The sequence below is a fragment of the Propithecus coquereli genome, unplaced genomic scaffold, assembly GCF_000956105.1.
Source record: "Propithecus coquereli isolate 6110/MARCELLA unplaced genomic scaffold, Pcoq_1.0 Scaffold48, whole genome shotgun sequence".
NCBI lineage: Eukaryota > Metazoa > Chordata > Mammalia > Primates > Indriidae > Propithecus > Propithecus coquereli.
This window is the reverse complement of record NW_012150618.1, coordinates 5,316,622-5,338,406: the sequence shown is the minus strand read 5'-3', so window position 1 is coordinate 5,338,406 and position 21,785 is coordinate 5,316,622. Positions and strand designations below refer to the sequence as shown.

Genomic DNA, 21,785 nt, shown 5'->3' with positions numbered 1-21,785 from the left:
TCAGCCTGGCTTCAGCTGGAGCCTTTGTTTATTTTGACCTCTAGTGACTGCAAATCACCAGCTGTGATTGATGAGCTATAACATTTACTGAGCCCTTCCTACCTGCCAAGCACTGTTTTAAGCATTTTGCACAAATTAGCTCATTTACAACCACCTCTTAACAACTACAAGGTCAGCACTATTGCTATCCTCTATTTATATATGAAGGAACTGAGGCACAGAGATTTCCCAAGGCTATTCCCTAAGTGGCCACTCAAACCCAGCCAGTGTAACTCCAAAGCCCCAGGTCTTAACCACTGTACGATGGTCCTTCCCTCACCTACCTGGTTAATGGTGCATTTTGTCCCCCATCTTGTCAATCTGGATTGTCAGTCAGTCCCTCTGCACCCCACTTACCTGGTCACACTGCTACTCTTACCCCTGTGTGACAGTAACATCCTCCTTGGGGATTAGCACCTCTGCCCCACCCTAGAGAAGCCCTCTCAAGGGGCCTGTCTCTCTCAACTTGAAAACCCATGCTAATATTAACCCACCAAGGAATAAAAAGAGGGTCCCAAGAATCAGAGCTCAACTTGATATACCCCACACAGCAGAGCAGGGTCAACTACAGCATCTAGTTTTTGTTTCCTATATATAGGCTCCACATAGAATTTAATTCAATAAAGTATTTCCATTCTTAAAAACAATAATACCTCAAGACAAGACAGAAAGATCTTTTTATGTAAAATAGTCCAAACTTTAAAGATTGGCAACTAAGTTGAGAAATTGTAAACCCTCTGCAAGTCAAACAAAGTGATCTTCCATCTCTGTTTCTTACTTTGAAATTTAATACAGGCCTTGGTTCTCAGGAGATACTGATGAACATTCATTAAGTGCATGGATAAAAACAAGACAAAACAAACAACGAAAGCCCAGTAATATCTGTTTGATCTGAGACACTGCTAGACCCCTCTAACCTGACTTGTGGCCCACACCTGCTCCAGGCTAATCCAACTCTGGAATGATTAAGAGTGTCCTGGAAGCCGCACTAAACAAGGCAAGGTGGTGAGGAGGGGGAGGGATAGACCACTGGCAGGTGCATGGAGCGGCCTGAGGCATTAGGGCCTGAGATAAGGGAGAAGGGTCAAAAGACCCTAAAGATAAACTTTGTCCAAAGCTGACCCTGAAAGAGATTGTGCATGGCACAACTTTCAGCCTCTCTAATGCGCACGCGCACACACACACACACACACACACACACACACACACACATCTTTCCTTTCTTACTCCAGAAGCAAGTATATGGATGAATATATTATTATTTTATTTGGGTATAGCTTCTTTTCCATCTTTGGAGTGTAATATAGATATGGTTCATTGTATCTGTTAATATGACATCTTCTGGTGGAAACCTAAAGACTTGGGACTAATTATATCATCCCAACTTTGTGACTTTCAAAGCCCTTTCACAGGAATTATCTTACTCTATTATAATCCCACAATGTAGAAATTACTGTCCCCATTTTCCCGATGCAGGAACTAGCCTGCCAATATCACACGGCTATTCAGTGGCCGCAAGACTCAAGCCCAGGTGTTCTGGCTCTAAGGTCAGCGTCTCTGCACGATGGCAGAGCTGAATTCAGACGAGTGAGAGAAAAGAACTCAGACTGTGACAACAGAGAGGTAGCTGAGGACTCGAGGAAGCATATGAACTCATTTGGGAGGTGAGAGTAGACCATTTGTTATAAATAGCACTGCACTGACAGAAGTCAAAACACAATCTGAATACTTTCTATGTGAAGGAAATCTTAATGAGCAGATTCGGTGTGTTTGGTTTTGCTCAGGTGAGTGCTAGATTTGGGAGATTTCCATTTCTCAGGTGAAAGACAAACCAAATTTTTTTTCAAAGATAAGAAAAAGAAGTAGCAATCTAAACCACTCCTCCACGTACGGCAAAGTGTACAAGAGTAAGGATAGATAGCACAATTGATTGTAACGGGTCTGTGACAACCAGTGGTGACAGTCGAGCCTAACAAACTGTCTTCTTTCTCAGACTTCATCTGACAGCATTATGCTGTGGCTCAAAACACTTCCAGATGGATTTTTCTCTGGAGTTCTAAAAATATTCAGCTGAATTAATCTATATGTTCGTCGTGCTACTATTGTGAGCCACAGAGATTGATCTATTGGTAAAAAGTCCCCCTGCCACTCAGAAATCATTAACACTTTGATTACCCGCCCCCCCAGGTTAGGCTGAACCAAAGAAATCCTTTATTCATTCAATCTTACAGCTTGGCCTTTTTCGAGAAGGAGCTTGCATTTTGCTGTCATCGTGCCGCTGTACCATCTCAGCATGAAAGGTGCTCCACGGCTGCACTGTTACGACTGGGACCCAGTGCCCCAGAGACCCCAAAAAAGGTTTTACAAAATTGCAATGGATCCTTGGGGATACAGTTTTCCCTCAGGCTTCTCCTGACTCCCAAACTATCAAGCAAATTACCTAGAAATCAGAGGACCTTCAGGTAATCCGTGCATGGGATGGGATGGGATGCCTGGCATAGTTAGTAGCTCAACTTCTCCCAGCCTCATCTCATATAATACTCCACGGGGATGACGATGCTATTAAATCAGAATCAAAGCCACTAAAATCAAAATGTTCTCTGGAAGCTACAGTGTTATGTGTCCTAACAACTTTCTCTGTTTTGAAACCAGAAAGAAACATCGGGACAGAGCAAGTATAACCTAGATTCATAGATTCAACCACTGCTCTTGTATGCAAATAAAGTTTTTAGGTTGTTTTTTTTTTCCTTCCTTGAGAAAGAGCAGAGTTCTTATGGCTAAATCAAGTTTCCTTGGATCAAGTTACCAAGAGGAATAACCAAACTGTCAACAGCTCTCCCCACCTTCAGGAACAAAAATTATACCCCATCTGCAGTGATAGTTCAGTTCAGACACAGACTCACAAAGGGGCCCAGCCTGGCCAGGAAAACCACCTGAGATCCATAAAGGTTCCCTGTGGTCCTAAGAGTTCCAGGGAGATAAGCTACCTCCTGTGCAATTCATGGCTTAACATAACTCCAGCTGATGATGAACATAAGGGATTGAAATTGTGCTGCTCTGTAGAATCTTCATGAAGAGTCTGTGTGAGAACACAGGGAGGAGCTTCATAGCTGGTGTCTGGAGCAATAGTCGGAGTCCAACTGCCTGCCTTGAAACTCAGGCTGTGCTTCTTTTAAAATAGTTCTATGACCTGGGCAGGTTACTTAACTTTTTTGCACTTCATTCTCTTCCTCTGCAAAATGGAGATGACTACAGTATCTTCCCGGAGTGCTGTTATGAGAATTAAATGAGTTAATGCGTGTAAATTGCTTATGTTTGATGCATAATGTGTGTTTGGGGGAAGAGGGCTGCAGATAGAAACGTCTCCTGGTTAGGCATTACTGCCTGCCTTCTTTCCCCCGAAATAGCAGGTCACCAAACTCCCTTAGTCTGTGCCATTTCCACAGCTCTCTGCTGCCCCCTGCTGACATCTACTTGATAGTATCGGTGTAAATTCGTTCTCTCCGCGGAGGACTGCAGTTATCTCCGTTCCTTTTCAACGAGTACCTTCTTCTACAACCAGGCTGAAATACATATCATTCCTCTAAAATCCCACGCCTCTGTGCCTTGCCTGAGCTGCTGCTTCCACCTAGCGCGCTCTTTCTCCTTCCACATCCACCTGTCACCTGTCGAAGCCACGCCCACCTCAAACACCTTCCTCCGCAGAAGGTGCTCCTCCCAATCCTCCTCGGAGCGTTACCCACTCCTCTCTCGCCCATTCTTCTATGTCCTCTAATTAGTTTTGAACTTGCCTTACCGCGTCTTATCATGAGGTCAAAACTATGCCTTAGTTGTCTCTGTTCCCTGGCAGCATCCAAGCCACACCATAAGTCCCTTTTCACAAAGACACGCTCAGCAAGTACTCGTGCGATAAATGAAGGCTCACTGTCACCACCCCAGCCCGAGCTGCATTCTCTCTGATTATGTCTCACTTCCATCATTGCACTGACCTCCTAACTGGCCTCCCAGGCCCACCTCCAGCCCATTCTCCAACAGCAATCGAAATCCACTTTGGGAGAAAAGAATTGCATCGTGGCATTTCCCAGCTTCCCACCCTTTCAACTGCTGTTCGTTGCCTTAGGATAGAGTCTTAAAGTCCTTATGGTGACCCAAATCCTGCAAGAATGTCATCCCTCATTCTCTGATCTTCAGCCACGTTGGTCTTTCAGTTCCTGCAATGCTCTGTGCTCTCTCCTGCCACAGGGACTCTCCTAAGCTGCTTTCTGTGCCTGGGGCACTCTGCATTCACTCTTGCCCCAGCCTACCCTCAGATCTTAACTCAAACACTGCTTCCCCAGAAAACCCTCCCTGACCCCCTCCTGGGCCCCACTGCCTGTACATAATCTCATAACAATGTCTATGTATCTTTCTAACAAAAAAAATCATAGTTTTAAATTTCTATTTTTATTAATAGTTATTCGATTAACGCTTGCCATCCCTGGAGGATGATAAGCTCCGTGAAGACAGGAGCTGTGCCCACCTTTCTTCACCTTGTGTTCCCAGCCACCCAGCAAAATGCCACATACACAGTAGATACACAACAAATATATGTTTAATAAATAAATTAAAGAAGTCACATTAAACAGAATCTTAGCCGCAGTGTTAAAAGATATGTATCAAATATATGAAACCTAAAATCTTATATTTATTCTATTTCTACCATTCATATTTAGCATATTCACTTATAGATAACTAGGGAGAGAGAGAGGCAGGCAGACAGACAGACAGCAAGGGTTTCTCTGAAACACGTTCAGCAAGGAGCCAGAACGATTCTTCCGATCCTTACCTTCAGTGCTCATATCTGGTGTCGGCATCCAGATGTAGACCAAGCCTTCCTCCTTATATAGCTTAATCATAGTGTCTGGAGTCATGGGTTCTGGGTAGCGGTTACAGCCTGAGGAATTCTGTACAATATCCCATTCAGTCTGGAAATTCATTACAGCTGTAATCCCCAATTCATGCTTCAGTTTGATGGTTACATGTTCCACTTGTCGAGGGCAGCTACCCAGCCAGATATTTGGTAGAATTCTAATGAGAACATACGGAGTCAACTGTTACTATTGTTGTTCTGATTTGAAGTCTAAGGAGCTGCATAAAACATGCTGTATTAAAATATGATTAACCTTTAAATATGGCACAGAAAAAGCCAGATTTCTAAGAATGCGAGAACCAATGTCATAATTGAAAGGAAAAGTACTGGTGTTGCTGTTTTGGGGAAAACAAGCAATTCAAACTAATTAAATGCCAGGAAATAAGCATTAGCAAATCAAACCTAGCAATATATTAAAATATAATAAGTCCACCAAGTTATATACCTTCTGAATGCATACATGGTTCAAACTTACAAAATCTATCAATATGCTTCCAACTAAAAAATTAAAGGTGAAAACTTCTATAATTATATCAATAAATTCTAGGAGACATTGGCTAAAATTCAGCATTAATTCCTGTTTAAAACTCTTTGTAAAAATTTCAAATAGTATGAGACCTTTAAAATGTGCTACACACCAGAAACTAACAAATAACAAACTTTTTTTAAGGAAAATCAAAATCAGGATTAATTCCATTAGCACCCAATGTTGTTCTATATGTTTCACCTAGTGCTACAGGGTAAGAAGAAGAAACAGCAATATAATTTCCTTGTGAAAATCTTTATTGAAGATTATTATGGAAAAAACAGAGAGATAATAGAGAAAAGTTAAAAACCCAGGAAATTCCTAATAACCCTTTAGACAAGAATCCACGTAGAATAAAACAAAACAAAACAGGTTTTCCTCTTCTTTCGGCTCAAGCTTTAGAAACTGGTACTAGATCATGTGATATTTTCACTGGGATGAGTAATACCCACATTTGAGGATTAGTCAATTGGCTTCTCGAGTTAACATCAACAATGACACAATGACAACAGCAGCCAAAAGGAAAAAAGCCAAAAACTAAAACAAGCTAGATTTCCTATAATAACACTTGGTAATGATTGTATGTTGTTAGGCCAAGTTATTTATCATCTTTAAGTTTTTCATGTACTCATCTTTAGAATGAATCTAAAAATAACTAACTCACAGGTATTTTGTTGGGAATAAATACAATTAAACAATACATTTGAATAGGACTGACATTAGTGGACACACAATAAATGCAAGTGGAGTTTATGTCTAGCTATAATGAATTACTTATTCTAGTAATTTACATTGTATTACACTGTAATGACCATTCATTGTTCTATATATCCTTCATCTGAATACTGCAGGGTATAAAATATGTACAGTATTTTTTTAGCATGAAATCGAGCTTGTTTTTGTTTTTTGCTTTTTTCCCTTTGGCTGCTGTTGTCATTGTTAGGGTTAACATGAGAAGCCAATTGGCTAATGCTCGAATGTGGCTATTACTCATCCTCAGTGAAAATATCTCACAAGATTTAGAACCATCTTTCTAAAGCCTGAGCCCTCCTTACGCTACAGGAGAGGATAAAGCAAGTTTTGTTTTCTGCTTGGGTTCTTGTCTAAAGGGTTATTGGGAATTTCCTTGTGGAAATACTTATTGAGGGTTATTATGGAATAAAATAAAGGATGAAAGAGAAAAGCTAGAAATTCAGGAAAGACTTATTAGTGTTGAAAAGAGGGGCATGGGGTCCAAAGGCCTATTCACCTTATTCTTGACCCAGAGAAGTTTTTGGTACTCCATTGGACCCCATGGACAGAGAGAAAGACCTTGAGCAAGGACACCTACAGAGTGCCCAAAAGCTGTGATTAACCAGGACATTGCTAGCTGAGTATTCAGTCTTCACAGGAAAGGAAACATCACACCCCCTGGGTTAATGCCCCTTCCCTCTGGCTGTTGAGTGGGAGCAGAATCTGTCTCTATCTATATGTTCCATTCTCTTTCCATTATCCCTTAAAGAGTCCTTCTCTAGGAACCTGCTAGAGGACCAGAGGGGTGGCAGTGTTGGGCTCCCGTATGTACACTTTGGGGTTGAACTGAGCACATTAAAGCACCCCAAGCTGGAAAAGAGGAAAGCAGACACCTCAGTTGTATAACCGAGAAATATAACCAATTGAACAGTAATGGAATTTTTACTGTGGAAATCTTAAAGTGGACTGTTAAAACAGTAAAATGAATATTCATGACAGGCAAGCCTAATTCCACATGTCACTCAGCCGTTCTTTTGAATATTGTATTCTTTAAGTGGGTAGCACTTAGTATTTAGCTCGTCAATAAATGTGAAAATATTAATAAAGTGGCTAGCTGATTTTTCACACAAGATTTGCATAAAAGCTAAAGAACAGTTCACAGAGATATACAAAGGATAAATTAGAACATTACTACAGGCATGCGCCACCATGCCTGGCTAATTTTTTCTATATATTTTTAGTTGTCCAGATAATTTCTCTCTATTTTTAGTAGAGACGGGGTCTCACTCTTGCTCAGGCTGGTCTCGAACTCCTGACCTCAAGTGATCCTCTGGCCTCGGCCTCCCAGAGTGCTAGAATTACAGGCGTGAGCCACCGCGCCCGGCCTAAATGTTTTTAAAATCACAGGAAAACTCAGAAAAAGTCAAAGATAAACAGGCCCAAAGTTGGTACCTTAACATATATATTTCACACATTACATTTCTAATGAAAAGAAGCCCTTAAAGTACACACCCATATAGCGTCACACGCACAGAAACACCAGTTTCTGTGTCAAATATTTCTAGCGTTTTGATAACATAATTGATTCTTCCTCCAAATATGCTAAAAGTTTGAGTCCATACTTAAGAAATGAATATAAAATAATTCTGACTTTTTTTAAACAAGACATTCTAAACCTAGGAGACAGATAACTAAACACAAACTCTGAAAACAAGCACCATATCGAAGGATAGAAAATTAAAGTTATAAATCGCTTTGTCCTGAACCATTACACAGGATGCAGAGACAAAGACTCCGCTGGTTGGAAACACACAAATCAATGGATTTCGCTTAATCAGACAGCTAAAGTGCCCTTTCTATTCATTCCATTTCAGTGTGTTTTCCAAAAGTAGGTGATATATTTCTAGTTACAGGAAACACTGGAGGTAACAAGACGCATGATGTGCTTTCTAAACGGTAATTAAACTTTTACTTGTCCATTCGAGAGAGTATGACTTGACACCATTAAAAATCAATTTTTACTCATCTCATCTTAGTTTTAATCTTCTTCTGGTGTCAGTGATATTTTAAACAATTCTTTAAATTAGGATTTTTTTAGGGTGAAAAGAAGCTTATTGAAATATGAGATTTAGAGAATAAAAATTCTCTGTAAAGTCAGTTTTAACGCAAGACACACCAAGATTCAAAGATATAATGAAATAAAAGTAATAGTTTAGAATTATATTATAAATTACATTGTAAAAAATTTCCAGAGAATTATTTTATGAATAAATCACTGTCAGAGATTTCTAGCAGCTCCGCTGTAGACTATTCCAAAGAGAAATCAACCGTACCAAGTGGGTATTGACACTCAGTCTACCCAGAACATAAGTTCCCAAACCTGGCTTTGCATTCAAGTCACATGACATGCCTTTATAAAAATATCTGTTACAGGGATCCACCCCCGAGATACTCACGAAGAGGTCCTGGAGTGAGGCCTGTGATTCTGTGGATTGTTTGTTGTTTGGTTTTTTCAGAGGTTGACCAGGTTAAGTATGCAGCCGGACACTAGAACCAGCAGGCTGGCAAGTTTCGATGCACATATGACAGAAGCTTGGTATATAGAGCTCGAGCTTTTAATAGCAGCAAAAATTACAGAGATGAGAGAACATGGACTTGCTCAGCTCTCCACATGTACATATAAAGTTAAGTTCTTACCCTTGTCCAAGAAATAGTTTCAAGACTAAAATGATTCCTAGGGAGCAAGGAATGGGAAATTACCTGTTGTGAGAGACAATGTGTGTTCATGTGTTTAATGCATAATATCTTCTAAACATTCAAACCTAAATCTACTTCTGAGTCATGACAAATGTTTAATATAGTCATATGCATTAAGAATCTACATCTGAAGAAAAAAAATTATTAATTTGGGTTTTGACTATTTCTGCTGTGATTCAACCAGACTGGATTCAAATAAAATTTATCCTAGCAATATTACAACTTAGTTAGAGACCAGGGGAAAGACTAGATGGCTGACATTCTGGAACCTTATTTTCTTGGACTGCAAATCAAAATCAATTTAATTTATTTGAGGGAATCTGGGTTTGTGGTTCCAGGTAATCACATCACAACACTACACCGTTTGCCTCAGCTGTCAGTCACAGGAGGCCTCATGGCAATAATGAGTACATCAGGAAGAATGATCATCCGAGCACTTTGCAAAACAATCCCCTAGGGCATTGACAGGGCAGTGGGTGTGGAAAAGACAAAAGGTATCAGGAGACAGATCCATTACGTGGACTCTACATCAGAGGCTCCATTATTAATGGCCAGGAGAAATGGTAGAATAACTTGATCCTGAAGGTAGAAATTAGCATTATTTTGTGTCCATAGAAGAAAAAAAAAAAGATTAGGAAAGCCACAGGAATGATGGAATCGATGTATGAACATAGGCTTTTGTTTATCACACCCAAAAACGCTCGCTACTGAATAGTAGCACCCTCTTCCTAGCTGTACGAACACAGCACCATTTCAAAACAGAGAAAATAGATTTTGCTGAGGCTCTTTACAAAACCCAGTTAAGAACTTAAGAGCAAAAAAAAAGGACACTTCCTAAGTTGGATAATTGTGCTGCATTTACCTTATTTAATATTTTATGGGCAATTCAATGTGAAATTAAAATGTGATCTGGCTTTTAAATAATGGGTGAAAAAGAAAAGTCTATCAGTCTATAATTTAGATCTCATTAGTGGGAAAGCAAAAGAAACATTAAAATCAATCTCCAGTAAATTCCAAGCTTCATTAGCCATAGAGTTCCTTCTGCTGAAAATTTGTCCTCTAGCCTCAACTGTTAAGTTATTAATGCCAAACTTCTACCTCAAAAGGGTGCTTGAACAGTCTCCAGCAGAATAACTGCTCAAAGACAAATTCCAAATTAGAGAGTGATACTAATTAGCTTCTTTATTAAAACACAGTTTTATTATAGTTTGCTTATAGCTCATAGACTATAGTGTATATAGAGCACATGCTAAGTTCTATAAGTGTTTCTATAAATGTAAGTTTCTTATACTTTTTTGCATGTGCTATGTAGTTTACAGCCACATGAAGCAAATAATTTTTGGCACAATACTCATTTACTTTTTATATTATAAAATGTCATATAATTAAATTAATTATGAAGGCCTGTTATGGGTTGAATCATGTCCCCAAAAAGCTCCTATGTTAAAATTCTAGCCCCTGGTAACTCAGAATATGACCATATCTGGAGATAGGTCTCTAGAGAGGCAATCAAGTTAAACCGATGTTATTAGAGAAGGCGCTAATCCAATATGAATGGTGTCAGTATAAGAAGGCGAAATCTGGACACAGACACAGAGGGAAGACGACATGAAGATTCAGGGAGAAGATGGCCATATACAAGCCAGAGTGAGAGGCCTGGAACAGATACTTCCCACACAGCACTCAAAAGGATTCAATCCTGTGAACACCTTGATCTCCGACTTTTAACCTCCAGGGCTGTGAAGCGATAAAGTCCTGTTCTTTAAGCTATGCGCTTTGTTAAAGCAGCCCTAGCAAACCAATAAAGGTCTAAACATTCAGGCTTAAAATATATCTATTCAATCATCCAGATTTTTTTCAAATATCCATATATCAGGTATACTTACAGCACTTTAATAGATATTTTTCACTGTTCATCGTGATGTTTGAAATTCTACAAAGACAACTAGCATTTGATTGTGGTGCCCAGCTCAGATTGTTCTCTGATACACAATACTACCCATCCTCCTTTCTTCAGGCTTGTCCTTCAATCTGTCATCTGAGGACGGAAGAGATCGCCAGGCTGTTTAGGCTTTTTTAATCAAATGACTCAGTTTGAAAGTTATGAGGTATCTAGTTTTAATCAATGTGGTACAGGGTTCGGCCCCCTTCCATGGCTCTCAGAGAATGAACCTCAACAGAGAATCACCTGAAATGTGTAAGACACAGTCTCTCAGACTCGCAGCTTCGTAAGACTCTGAGTCCAACAGAGTTTGGGCGTCTTGATTTTGGGCATTTGTCACCCTGAAATTTGATTTATATGCCATATTGGCAGATTATAGCGGTAAGTAAGGCAACTAGCACACTTCGCTTCCTTAGTCAATTGTGAGATAACACCGAGATTGAGGCCAATATAATAACTACGCTGGCAACTTCAACTGGTTACTTTGATACAGATTTAAACAAAATGCTTCATTCAAATAGACTCTAAGCATGTTAGTTTTGTGTCCAATGTTGAGAATTCTTTGAAAGAGTAAAATGTCATATTTAAAATTATTAAACATAGGAACTGAGAAAAACCTAGGGACATGGAGTGAAGTGAACAAGGAGGAGTGTGAGATGAGATCGATTAAAAAGACTACACAGTGCTTTATTGACTTTCTGGGGAATTTGTGTAATAATATAAAAGCAACAAAAAAAACCAATGAAGGATTTTTAAGGAGAGGAGTGACATGGACTTATTTAGAGTTTTTAAACAGTGACTCTGGCTGTTATGTGCAAAACGGATTGGGCAGGAGTGCAGCAGAAACTAGAGAGAAAGAGGCAAGACCTTTGGGATAGTGAAGGCTTTGAATATAGTTAGTGGTGTAGATGGAGAGAACTGAATAAATCCAAGATGTTCTTTAGCAGTAGAACCAATAGGACTTGCACATTAATCAGATGTAACAGTTGAGGGAAAGGGAAGATTCAAGAATGACTCCAAATTTAGTAATGCAATATTATAATCTACATTTTCTTAACCAGGTCCACCCTCAATGAAGCCAATACCTACATTTCTTTACTATGTATTTTTACATGATTCAGACTTACCCAACATTTTATGTACTAGGCATCATGCTAATGGCATCCATATGCCTAAAAGCTTGACGATATGTAGCTATTCTAACTTCCTTTTGTTTTCCCTCAGATCTTTATTTCTATTACAGAAACATATTGATAAGGTAGGGTTTTATTGATGGAAAAATTACACACACAGGATATGTAGTCCATCAAATTTATGAGTTAAATTTAACTCATATTACATAGAAATATCCACTGTAGACAAAGCAGTATACAATGAAACTATTTATGTAATCAAGTGACTAAAAAGATTTTTAAAATTTATTCTTTGGACCTGTGGGTCTTTATTTCAGCCCCAGAACAAAAATGAATTTAGAAAACAAGACAGTTGGAAAATTTTTAAAATCATGATTTTTCTTCCTTTTTATGTTAATGTGTTCATCACTGCAAACTAATTATTTAATTTGAAATACAAGAAATTCCTTTTGTAAAAAGGGATTCTATTAAGTACTTTGAACAATGATATTATAATTTTCTGAACAAAAAAATAGTTTGAGATAGTTACATGATTATTATTCATCTCGACCAGTGCTTCTCAAACATAGATGTGCAGATGACTCCTACTGGGATCACGGTAATATGCAGATACTGATTCAGTAAATCTGAGCTGGAGCCTGAGATTCCACCTTTTGACAAGCTCCCAGGTAATACCAATGCTGCCAGCCCTTGGACCACACCTTGAGTTGCAACAAGCACTTTAATAATTTAATCTAAATACTATTATTATATTATTACACATCACAATAGTGCAATACAATGCATAATGTTCAGGAACACTGGTAAGTAAACTAAATAAGATTCTCCTGCCAGAACAAATAAGAAGACAAGCATTTTATCTCTATTGTTGATGTTAATACTAGAGGACTAATATTAACCATGCAAAGGTTCACTATTTAAAAAAAAATCTACTAATTACTGAAAATTTTTAAATCTCTTTAGGCAGAGTCCTTGAGCAGCAGGAGAAACCCACACCTGACTCAGTAGACGGCAACATCAAGCTGACACGGTCACTACCCTGCCAGGTCCACCTGAATCGTAGAGAGAACCCGAAGACTGAGCAGCAGTCCCAGAAGCTGACCGTGCAGCTCACCCCCCAGCAGCTAGTGAACACCCTGGGCCCGTTGTCCTGGAACTCAAGGATGGTCCAGTTCCATTCCACCAACAAGGACACCCTGCCCACACAGCTTCCCTCTCAGGCTCCACTGCTAGTGGCAAAACGAAAGACAGGAGAGGGCCATGTGTTTTGAGAAAAATGGGAGCAAGCCTATTTCTTTGTGGAAGTGAAGAGCATGCCTACATGTTTAATATGCAAAAAAAAAAAAAAATCATGTCTGTGTTGAAAGAATATAACCTGAAACATCACTATGAATCAAAGCGTATAGCAAGAGCTACGACCAGTATACGGAACAGACTCGAGAGGCCATTCTCAATGAACTGAAAAAGGGACTCAGATGTCAGTAGCATTTGCTTCGGAAACGAATAGTAGAAGTGGCACGGCTGCAGTACTCTGTTCCAGAGTAATGTGAAAAGAATTACCCAGGCATTAAAATCTACAAGGACCTCGAGTTTATAAAGGAGAATGACATGTCCTGAACAGAAACATAGGACTATTGAGACCATTATTTAAGTCCAACTGGCGCTTGCCTTACACAGTGAGTTGAAGATAACTTGGAGGATTTACAAGTCCAGTTGCTTGGAAGAGTCGAATCGGTTGTGGCCTTTTCTATCGCTGCTCATAAACTATTACCATCCAGTGAGTTTTATTTATTTGTGGTGTAGAGAATTTTGATGTGACTGAAGGCATCTGTGACATGGTGCCAAGGCAGGCCCAAAGCTGGGAAATAACTTCTTTTTTTGTGTAGTGAAATAAATGAAAGTTTCACGTAGACTTGTCAGAATTCTTCAACACAGCTACTGACAGTTGTGGTAATGACAAGGGGACTTGGCAGGACACCTTGATCCAAGGTGGCAACATTTGGCAAGGGCACAGAAGACAGGTCATCCCATCCATTGCCAGGAATAAAATTGTTCTAAGAAATTAAATAGAACACATCATAGATGCCCTCGACACTCAGGTCCTGTGCTTTAACCACAGGCAATTTAATGGTGAATTGATCCAATGTATTTCACAGAAAGCTCTGTGACCTGGTTGTGGAAGAAATTGGAACTGTTGAAGTTAATCAACTTGGTTCATTTTTTTTTTTATTTCAGAGTATTATGAGGGTACACACATTTTGGTTACAGTTTATGTCTTTGCCTCACCCAAGCGAGGGTTAGAGGTGTGCCCTTCCCCTCTACAATGCTCACCGCATCCATTAGTTGTGAGTTTAGCACCCCTATCCTCCTAATCCCTGGAGAATATTACTGCCATGTGAGCACCATAGTGTTAATCAGTTAGTACCAATTTGATGGCGAGTACAAGTGGCGCCTGTTCTTCCGATTTTGTGATGTCTCACTTCGGAAAATGGGCCCAAGTTCAATCCAGGAGAATATAAGAGGTTCTAGATCACTGTTGTTTCTTATAACTTGGTTCATTTTAAATCAGGCAAAAGCCACACTTGGTTCCCCTGAAGTTAGTCAAAGACTCCATTTGAGGTTATGACACTTCTAAACACTGAATATTTATCCGCAAGGATGTTCACAAACAGCTACTTGAATTTATGATCATATCTGCTCAGTCCTGGCAAAAGTGGGGAAGCCACTGGCAAGGAAAAATCTGATTCTCTTTTCTTTGCTGCAATTAGATTCCAGAAATGAAAGACATGGCCCTGGCTATATTCACCCACGTCTTGGGGCTGGAGACCAAACTCCCCCAAAGGCTCTCCGCTTCCAGACTTTATGACACTGAACTAACGCTATCCAGGTTGCTTTTGTTGGTTAATGTTGAGTGTGAGAATACAGACCACAAATAGCAATTATGGAACCACAGTGCAATAGGGCGCTGGTTTCTAAATGCAATTCTGTTTGAAGATGGCGAGATTCTACAGCTGTCTCCAGCAGTTGTCCTGAATATCCATGTTAGGAAGTACCCACACTTGTGAACAGCTGTTTCCTGTTACAAACCTGAATCAAATGAAATACTGCTCCCAGCTGGAGGATTCAAGGTTGAATTCTAAACTGCCCACCGTGCCATCCAAGGCCTGATACTGACATCTTGGTGTGGGAGGGAAGATGTCAGCCTTTCAGCTTCAACTCAAAAGCACAAAAGAATTATGAAAGAGAAAATTTTAATAATTAAATAGTTCTATTTTTCAATTTTGAATTTAAAATATAAACTGTAGTATCATACATATTTTTATTCTGTTTCATGCATTCACCATAGTTCAGTAAAGATATGATTTAATTATAAAAAAATAAAAAATAAATAAAATGAGTAAAATCTCTGTATGCCTTTTTCTTGATTTCCCAGTGAAGAATCTGCAGGAAGCCAAATAGCATAATGAGCTTCCTTGGTTCTAAAACATTCCTCTTTTCTCCTGTTTACAGTGCTCCCTGGCCTCTTGATAGGAGCCTAAAATTTCCTTTTGTGTTATATTTTAAAAAGCAGTTTAATATTTTCTATGTATGGATGCTGAAAATTACGGGGAAATACACATAAGTGTTGGAATTTATGGGTCATCAAGGAATTTAAATGATTGGGAACTCTGATGCAATTAGCAAGGCTGCAGTCAGGGATGTCAGAAATTAGATCTGGTTCCAGAAAGACAAACCATAAACACTTCCTCCCCTCTGCAAGATGTGAGTAGTTAGGCTGGTAGGGACAGAGGAGAGATGCATAACTAAAAATGCCATAATGTCGGGACCTCCAAAATCGCTGGGAAATCTTGCTCCTTTCCTTCAGCCTGGAGTCAGAGTATGTAGAGTATACTTTGTGATATCCAGAGAAAAGCCATGATAGTCACTAACTCCTCCTAAGAATGTGCAAACCAAAAGGCTTCTGTCTTCTTTAAGCTAAAGGATCCTCAGGATCCATACATGTGGGAAAAGAGACCAGGTGTCAGTAATACTTGATCCATTTACTTTATTACTAACAAGAAAAGATCTTGTTAATAATTAAGCTATCAGAGAATAAAGTACCAATCACACCCAAACTAAAACTGTCATATTTAAGTTGGTAAGGCTCAAATAACCCTAATCATCATGAGAGTGCATTCAGTTATACGGTGCTCCTATTTGCAGTTAATTCATCCTGGCAAGACCTTCGGAGCACAGTTTCATTTAAGATCATCTGTCCCACAGGGCTTACTTACTTAGCTTCTGTTCAGTGAAGTGCTTAATTGGTAAAAATTGGTCATGAAATTTTCTAAACTAAAATTGCCTCTTCCACGTTTTCGTAACCCAGAACATCATCATCTCCACTTTGTGTTATGCAAGTGTTTAGATATTTTCAAGGAAATTTATTCTGCATTCACAACTGGGCTTAAGTGTGTGGAGATCTCACCTGAGCTATTAATAGAAGAATTGGGATCTCAAACTTTTGAAATGTATTTGATACTTAAGTCATCTGCCCCTTAAACAATATAAACTATCCATAGGCTCCTATTAAGAGAATTCGGTCCAGCAGCCAGAGACCCAGCACCTACTAATCTCACCAGGCACAACTGCTATGTCACAGAGGCGGTTTAACGTGCACATTCATTTCTATCTCTGCCCCAATTTACACCACTAGGTGGTTGCAGGGATCCTATTGATCACTTCCATTACCCCACATACTCCTAGTTTATTTTTATCGTGTTCTGGCTTTTTCATAAGCTGTGTCCTCCACATGCCTTTTAAGTGCGTTTCTCAGAGTTCCAAACTCTAGTCTCTCTTCAATTTCTACACTCCTAGATATCTCACTGGCATTCATTGCTTTTACCACCATCTATATGCTGGTAAATTCCAAATCCATCGTCTCCAGCTCAGACCTCAACTCTCTATTGGGGTTTCCCCTGGGTGTCCCTTAAGAGTCCACTGAACTCATCTTCACCATCTCCCGCTCTTTGCTCCCTACCCACACACCTGATTCTTCTCTATCACTCCCAATCTCCAGGCACTGTGCCACAGCCACCAAGTCACCTAAGCCAGGAAACTTGTCTCTTCCCTCTCTGTCTCCCCAGAGCGATTAACCCAGCCACACAAGTCAATCTCCTAAATAGCTACGGAATCTGTGCCCTGATCTCCATTACCACTGTTTTCCTTCAGATACTCAACACGTAAGAAGTGAACTACACCAGCAGCTTCCTAAGTGACCTCCTAATATGTCTCCCTTACACATTGTCATTAGAGTGATCTTTCTAAAACACAAATCATGTGACCCCTCCCCTTCCTCAAATACTGACATGACTACCTATCACTTTTCTATGACCTCTCAATTCTTTGGCCTGACCCTTTGGAATCTGACCCTCACGTATGTCTTTAATCCCACATCCCCACATAAATCCCACCCTCCAATTTAGGGGAGATATTTGTAATTTTCCTAAAGTACCATGTACTCTCCTTTCCTTGCCTCCTGTCCTGCTATCCTTCCTCTTGGAACACATCTTCCATTGCATTCCACTGCTCATCTATGTGATGAAGCCAACTCAATCCTCCTTGATGCCCCTGAGGCTCACTTAGCTCCTTCTTTGTGTTCCCATGACGTCTTACACATACCTTTGTTAAAGGTATGTACAAATAATCACACATCTTTATTTCAGGCTCTGGCTTCTTTCACTCTGAGCATTTCTTACTCTGTACTGTGGGCTCCTTGAGAAGATACCTTATTCATCTTATGCATCACCATATCCCCAGAACTTAACATCATATCCAGCCTACAGTTAAAAGCAAATAGGTGAATGAAGAAATAAATCAATGAATGAATGAATGAGAGAAATGGCTTTACTAACTCAATATATTTTAGATGGTTCATTCAGCTATCATTGACTGAAAAGCATTTCTTTGACTTTTGCTAAACTGTGGCAAAGACATTTTCAACTGTGTTATCCCAAGGACATGTGTGTTAAATTATTGGTTGAATTTAGCTCAAAAATAATAATTTTCTCTGCAGATAAATGTGAAAGTTGTTTTTAGCCAGAATATAAAACTATGCTGCTCAACATGTTTCCTTTTTTGCCTTAACTGCCAGAAAACTTAAAGACAAATTTAGTGTTCAATAGTAGTAATTAGATCGTCTCAAGTCCCTAGTAATTTCTATTCTATTTGTTCTCATAGATAGTCTATTTCTATCCTAAATTCTCCCCCTATACATGATTTCTTTTCTAAAGTCTTCTATTATAAATGATTATATATTTGTGTAATAGGTAGAGGATGGAGGCAAAACCTAACCCTTCAAAATACTTGTTTCTTCCACCTTAAGTTCCTTGCACTAAGACAGCCAAATAAAAGGTAGAGACCAGCCTCCATTTGAGCCATAGAGATTTGTAGCAACCCATCAGAATCCCTGGGTCTTTTGGTCAGTCTGGTTCTGCAGTGATGCATGTCAATCTGAAGGTCTCACTCACGTGAAACTGATTGAATATTACAGCCGCCAGCATGTTTCATCTGCAGTACTAAAGCTCCATTCACGCTTGGAATGTGGTCACATTTTTAATAATTACAACCCATGGACCATAACCATAAGTTTCGTTTCATGCCATGTAGTATTTTAAATGTTAGCTGTTAACACAGGTAGACAGGTAATAACAAATGTGATTCTAAAGCAGTGGTCCACAGCCCTGGCTGCTACATACTAGAATCTCTTGGAGGTGTCCTTCAAAATACCTTTACTAGATCCTCAATTTAAATCAGAATATCTGAGAGGTGGAATGGTGCCCAGCATCATTCTTTCTAAGTATCCCCAAGTGATTCTAATGTACATTAAGTTTTAGGAAACACTGATTTAGAGCCTGGGAAAGAGAGTTGCAGATAAAGATTTCTCATCTCCTCCTTGACAGGGAATTGTCTATCAGAATTTTAAAAATGAAAACAATTCTACCTTTTAAAATTCAAACTGTATATTTATCCCATTGAAGTGAAACTGGTTATAAAAATCTGAATTAAGAAGGGGAAGTTAGAGGTGATTACTCATTTTTAAAAGGATTTTCTGTCTTTATAAAGAATTAATTTAAGCATGTCTCCAAGTACCAGGTAGTGATTTAATTGATTTGTAGACTTATCTCAGTTATTAATTATGCTTGTGACCTTTGCAAAGTCACTTCAGTTTCTCTAGGTTTCTCTTTTCTAAGTGTACACTAAGAGAACTGGATTAAATAAGCACTTGCCCAGGTCTCACAGTAATTCTCATAGGTGTTGAGATGTTACGAGGAGGTGGCAGGGAGACTAAGAGCACAGGCCCTGGAGTAAGGCAGCCTAAATTTGAGTCCTGGCTCCACTAACTATGTCACCCTGGGCAGGTTACTTTACCTCTCAGTGCTTCAGCTTCATCAGCTATATAATGAGATTCATGATACTGCATATCTCACAGGGTTGTGAGATTAAATGAAATAACACATGTAAAAGAATTTAGAATAGTTCTGAGCACATAGCAAGCACTACTAAAGCATGAGCTATCATCCTGTTACGAATACCACACCCCAAAAAAGTCAGGGCTTTTGGCATGCTAATGTGCTGGTGGGCCTCTAAAATGGGGACAAATTATATAACATTTCAAAAATATATTGACCAGTTAGCTTTTGGTTGTGGGGGGCACAGCTCTCTACGGAGCATATTTTGGGGAAAGCTGTACTGCATGACTGGTATGGCCCTTTAAACTCTAGTAGAATTTGATTCATCTCTATGTCTTAGAGAGACCGGAAAACTATGGCCCATGGGCAAAATTTAGCCTGCCACCTGTTTTTGTAAATAAAGTTTTATTGGCACATAGCCATGCCGATTTGTGTATATATTGTCTATATCTACAAGAGCAGAGTTGAACAGTTGAGACAGAAATCATAGAGCCCACACAGCCTAAAATATATTCTCTTTACAGAAAAATTTTGCTGATCCCTGCCTTAGATGTATAACGTATTGGGAAGCCTACAGCTCTACCCTATAATAACTTAATCATCAAGGCAAATTTTATGTTATGAATGGGCATTTCTATGCCATCTACCAATTTGCTGTAGGGAGAAAGAGTCATCAAATAGGGTACAAAGAGCGAGTAGTCATGAGAGTGGAGGCTCTCAGTGACATGAGCTGGAAAGAATAAACAGTGAGGGGCACAGAAGGAGAGCTGCTGATGGGGAAGAAACAGAAAGCAATTAGGAAAACATAAGGTGACTTGAAGACTTTGACCCTGGTTAACAATGCTTTTGTATGATGGATATTTTCTCCCATCACTTCCCCAAAACCTATATACCCACTCAAAAATATTAGATTTCCTTTAAAATTACTACTATTAATCAAGTACAGCCCTAGAAAAATTGTTTTTTGTTATGCCATGTGATTCTTAAAGGATAGGTATTATTATCCTAATTTTATAGATAAATAAACCATGCAGAGCTTAAGCAACTTCTCCGTATCTAATCAATGGTTGAGATTATAGTCAACCATTATAGTTTTATCAGTCTCCGACTTTCCATTGTCCGTCAACTGAAGTTATTTAGTTCTAGAATTTCTCTGAAATGCAAAGAAATGCTACATAAAATTCTAATTACCAGGACTTCTTATGCACTGTGCTAGACAATTGTCTGTCACTGGGCAAAGCTTTACAGTTTCTACCCATACTAATAATCTCTTGCTCTCCACAAGTTTAGCACATTAGTATTAAAGGTAGGGTAAAAAATAGGAATTGGAGTGGCAAGTTGAAGTAAGGAATCCGCCAGCATCCTGCATAGATAACAACCCTGATGAAATTTATCTTCCCAGGCAAGACAGAGAAGGGGTTTCATTCAATCTGAATAGAAACGCAGGAAGCTGTTAAGAACAGACAAAAAAAATGCACTGTTTGAAACGGCAGCTGCAAACCTTATCTCTTATATTCCACTGCTACAAAAACTAGTCAGCTTTTCTTAGCCAAATGTGAATTAGAAGAAATATAATTTTGTGTTTAGAAAATATGCCTAATTTACCACCAAAGCTATACAATTTGTCTTGAATCAAGTAAGGAATTCTACATCAGCTTTTTAAAATGATGGTGATTAAGTACACTACAATGTACTTCCAGTGTTCTTTTCCTTTCATTATCTGTGGCACCCTGATGAAAAGTAATTATGCTTTGGTGAATCTTCCTCTTAGATGTAATTTGGACCACTTATCTGAGATTCACAGAAGGGAGCTGACTTGACAACTGAAAGAGAACACCTGTTTCTATCAATGTAAAGAAGCTTGTCCTGAGAGCCTTTTTCTCTGCTTATTCATGCATAGCATTTCTGCAACCAGAAACACTGAGTGATGTATTAATGAATTGCCTTCTCCATCCGCATTTTCATTAAAAGAAATGAGGAATTAGGTGGTGTATTTCTTTATATTTCACATAAGGAATAAGAAATAAGAGTGGTCGTGAATATATTAATAAAATAACCAAAAGAGAAGAGGGAGCGTGGCCGTGATTGAGAGAACTGAGATACACTGATGTCCACCCCTCGTGACCAACACATTTTCTACAGGGATCTGTATGTTTTATTATTTCTGACACATATTTGTGTGTGTGAAAATTCTATCCATCCTCTTCTCATTGGTATTAAAAGTAGGCAGGTGGCATGATATTTGTTATTCATAAAAGGAGTATGGTTCCATTATATTATTGAAACGCTAATTCTATTT

At 39.1% G+C, this 21,785-nt stretch overlaps 1 protein-coding gene across 2 annotated transcripts in view; it reads right to left on the bottom strand.

The window, feature by feature from the left end:
• EPM2A (epilepsy, progressive myoclonus type 2A, Lafora disease (laforin)) overlaps window positions 1-21,785 on the bottom strand; it is a 94,376-nt gene that overhangs the window by 5,236 nt on the left and 67,355 nt on the right. For both annotated transcript variants that reach the window (XM_012655542.1, XM_012655541.1), the window contains exon 3: window positions 4,865-5,106. In XM_012655542.1, the coding sequence (XP_012510996.1) occupies window positions 4,865-5,106 (242 nt within the window). The remainder of the gene's footprint in view (window positions 1-4,864; window positions 5,107-21,785) is intronic.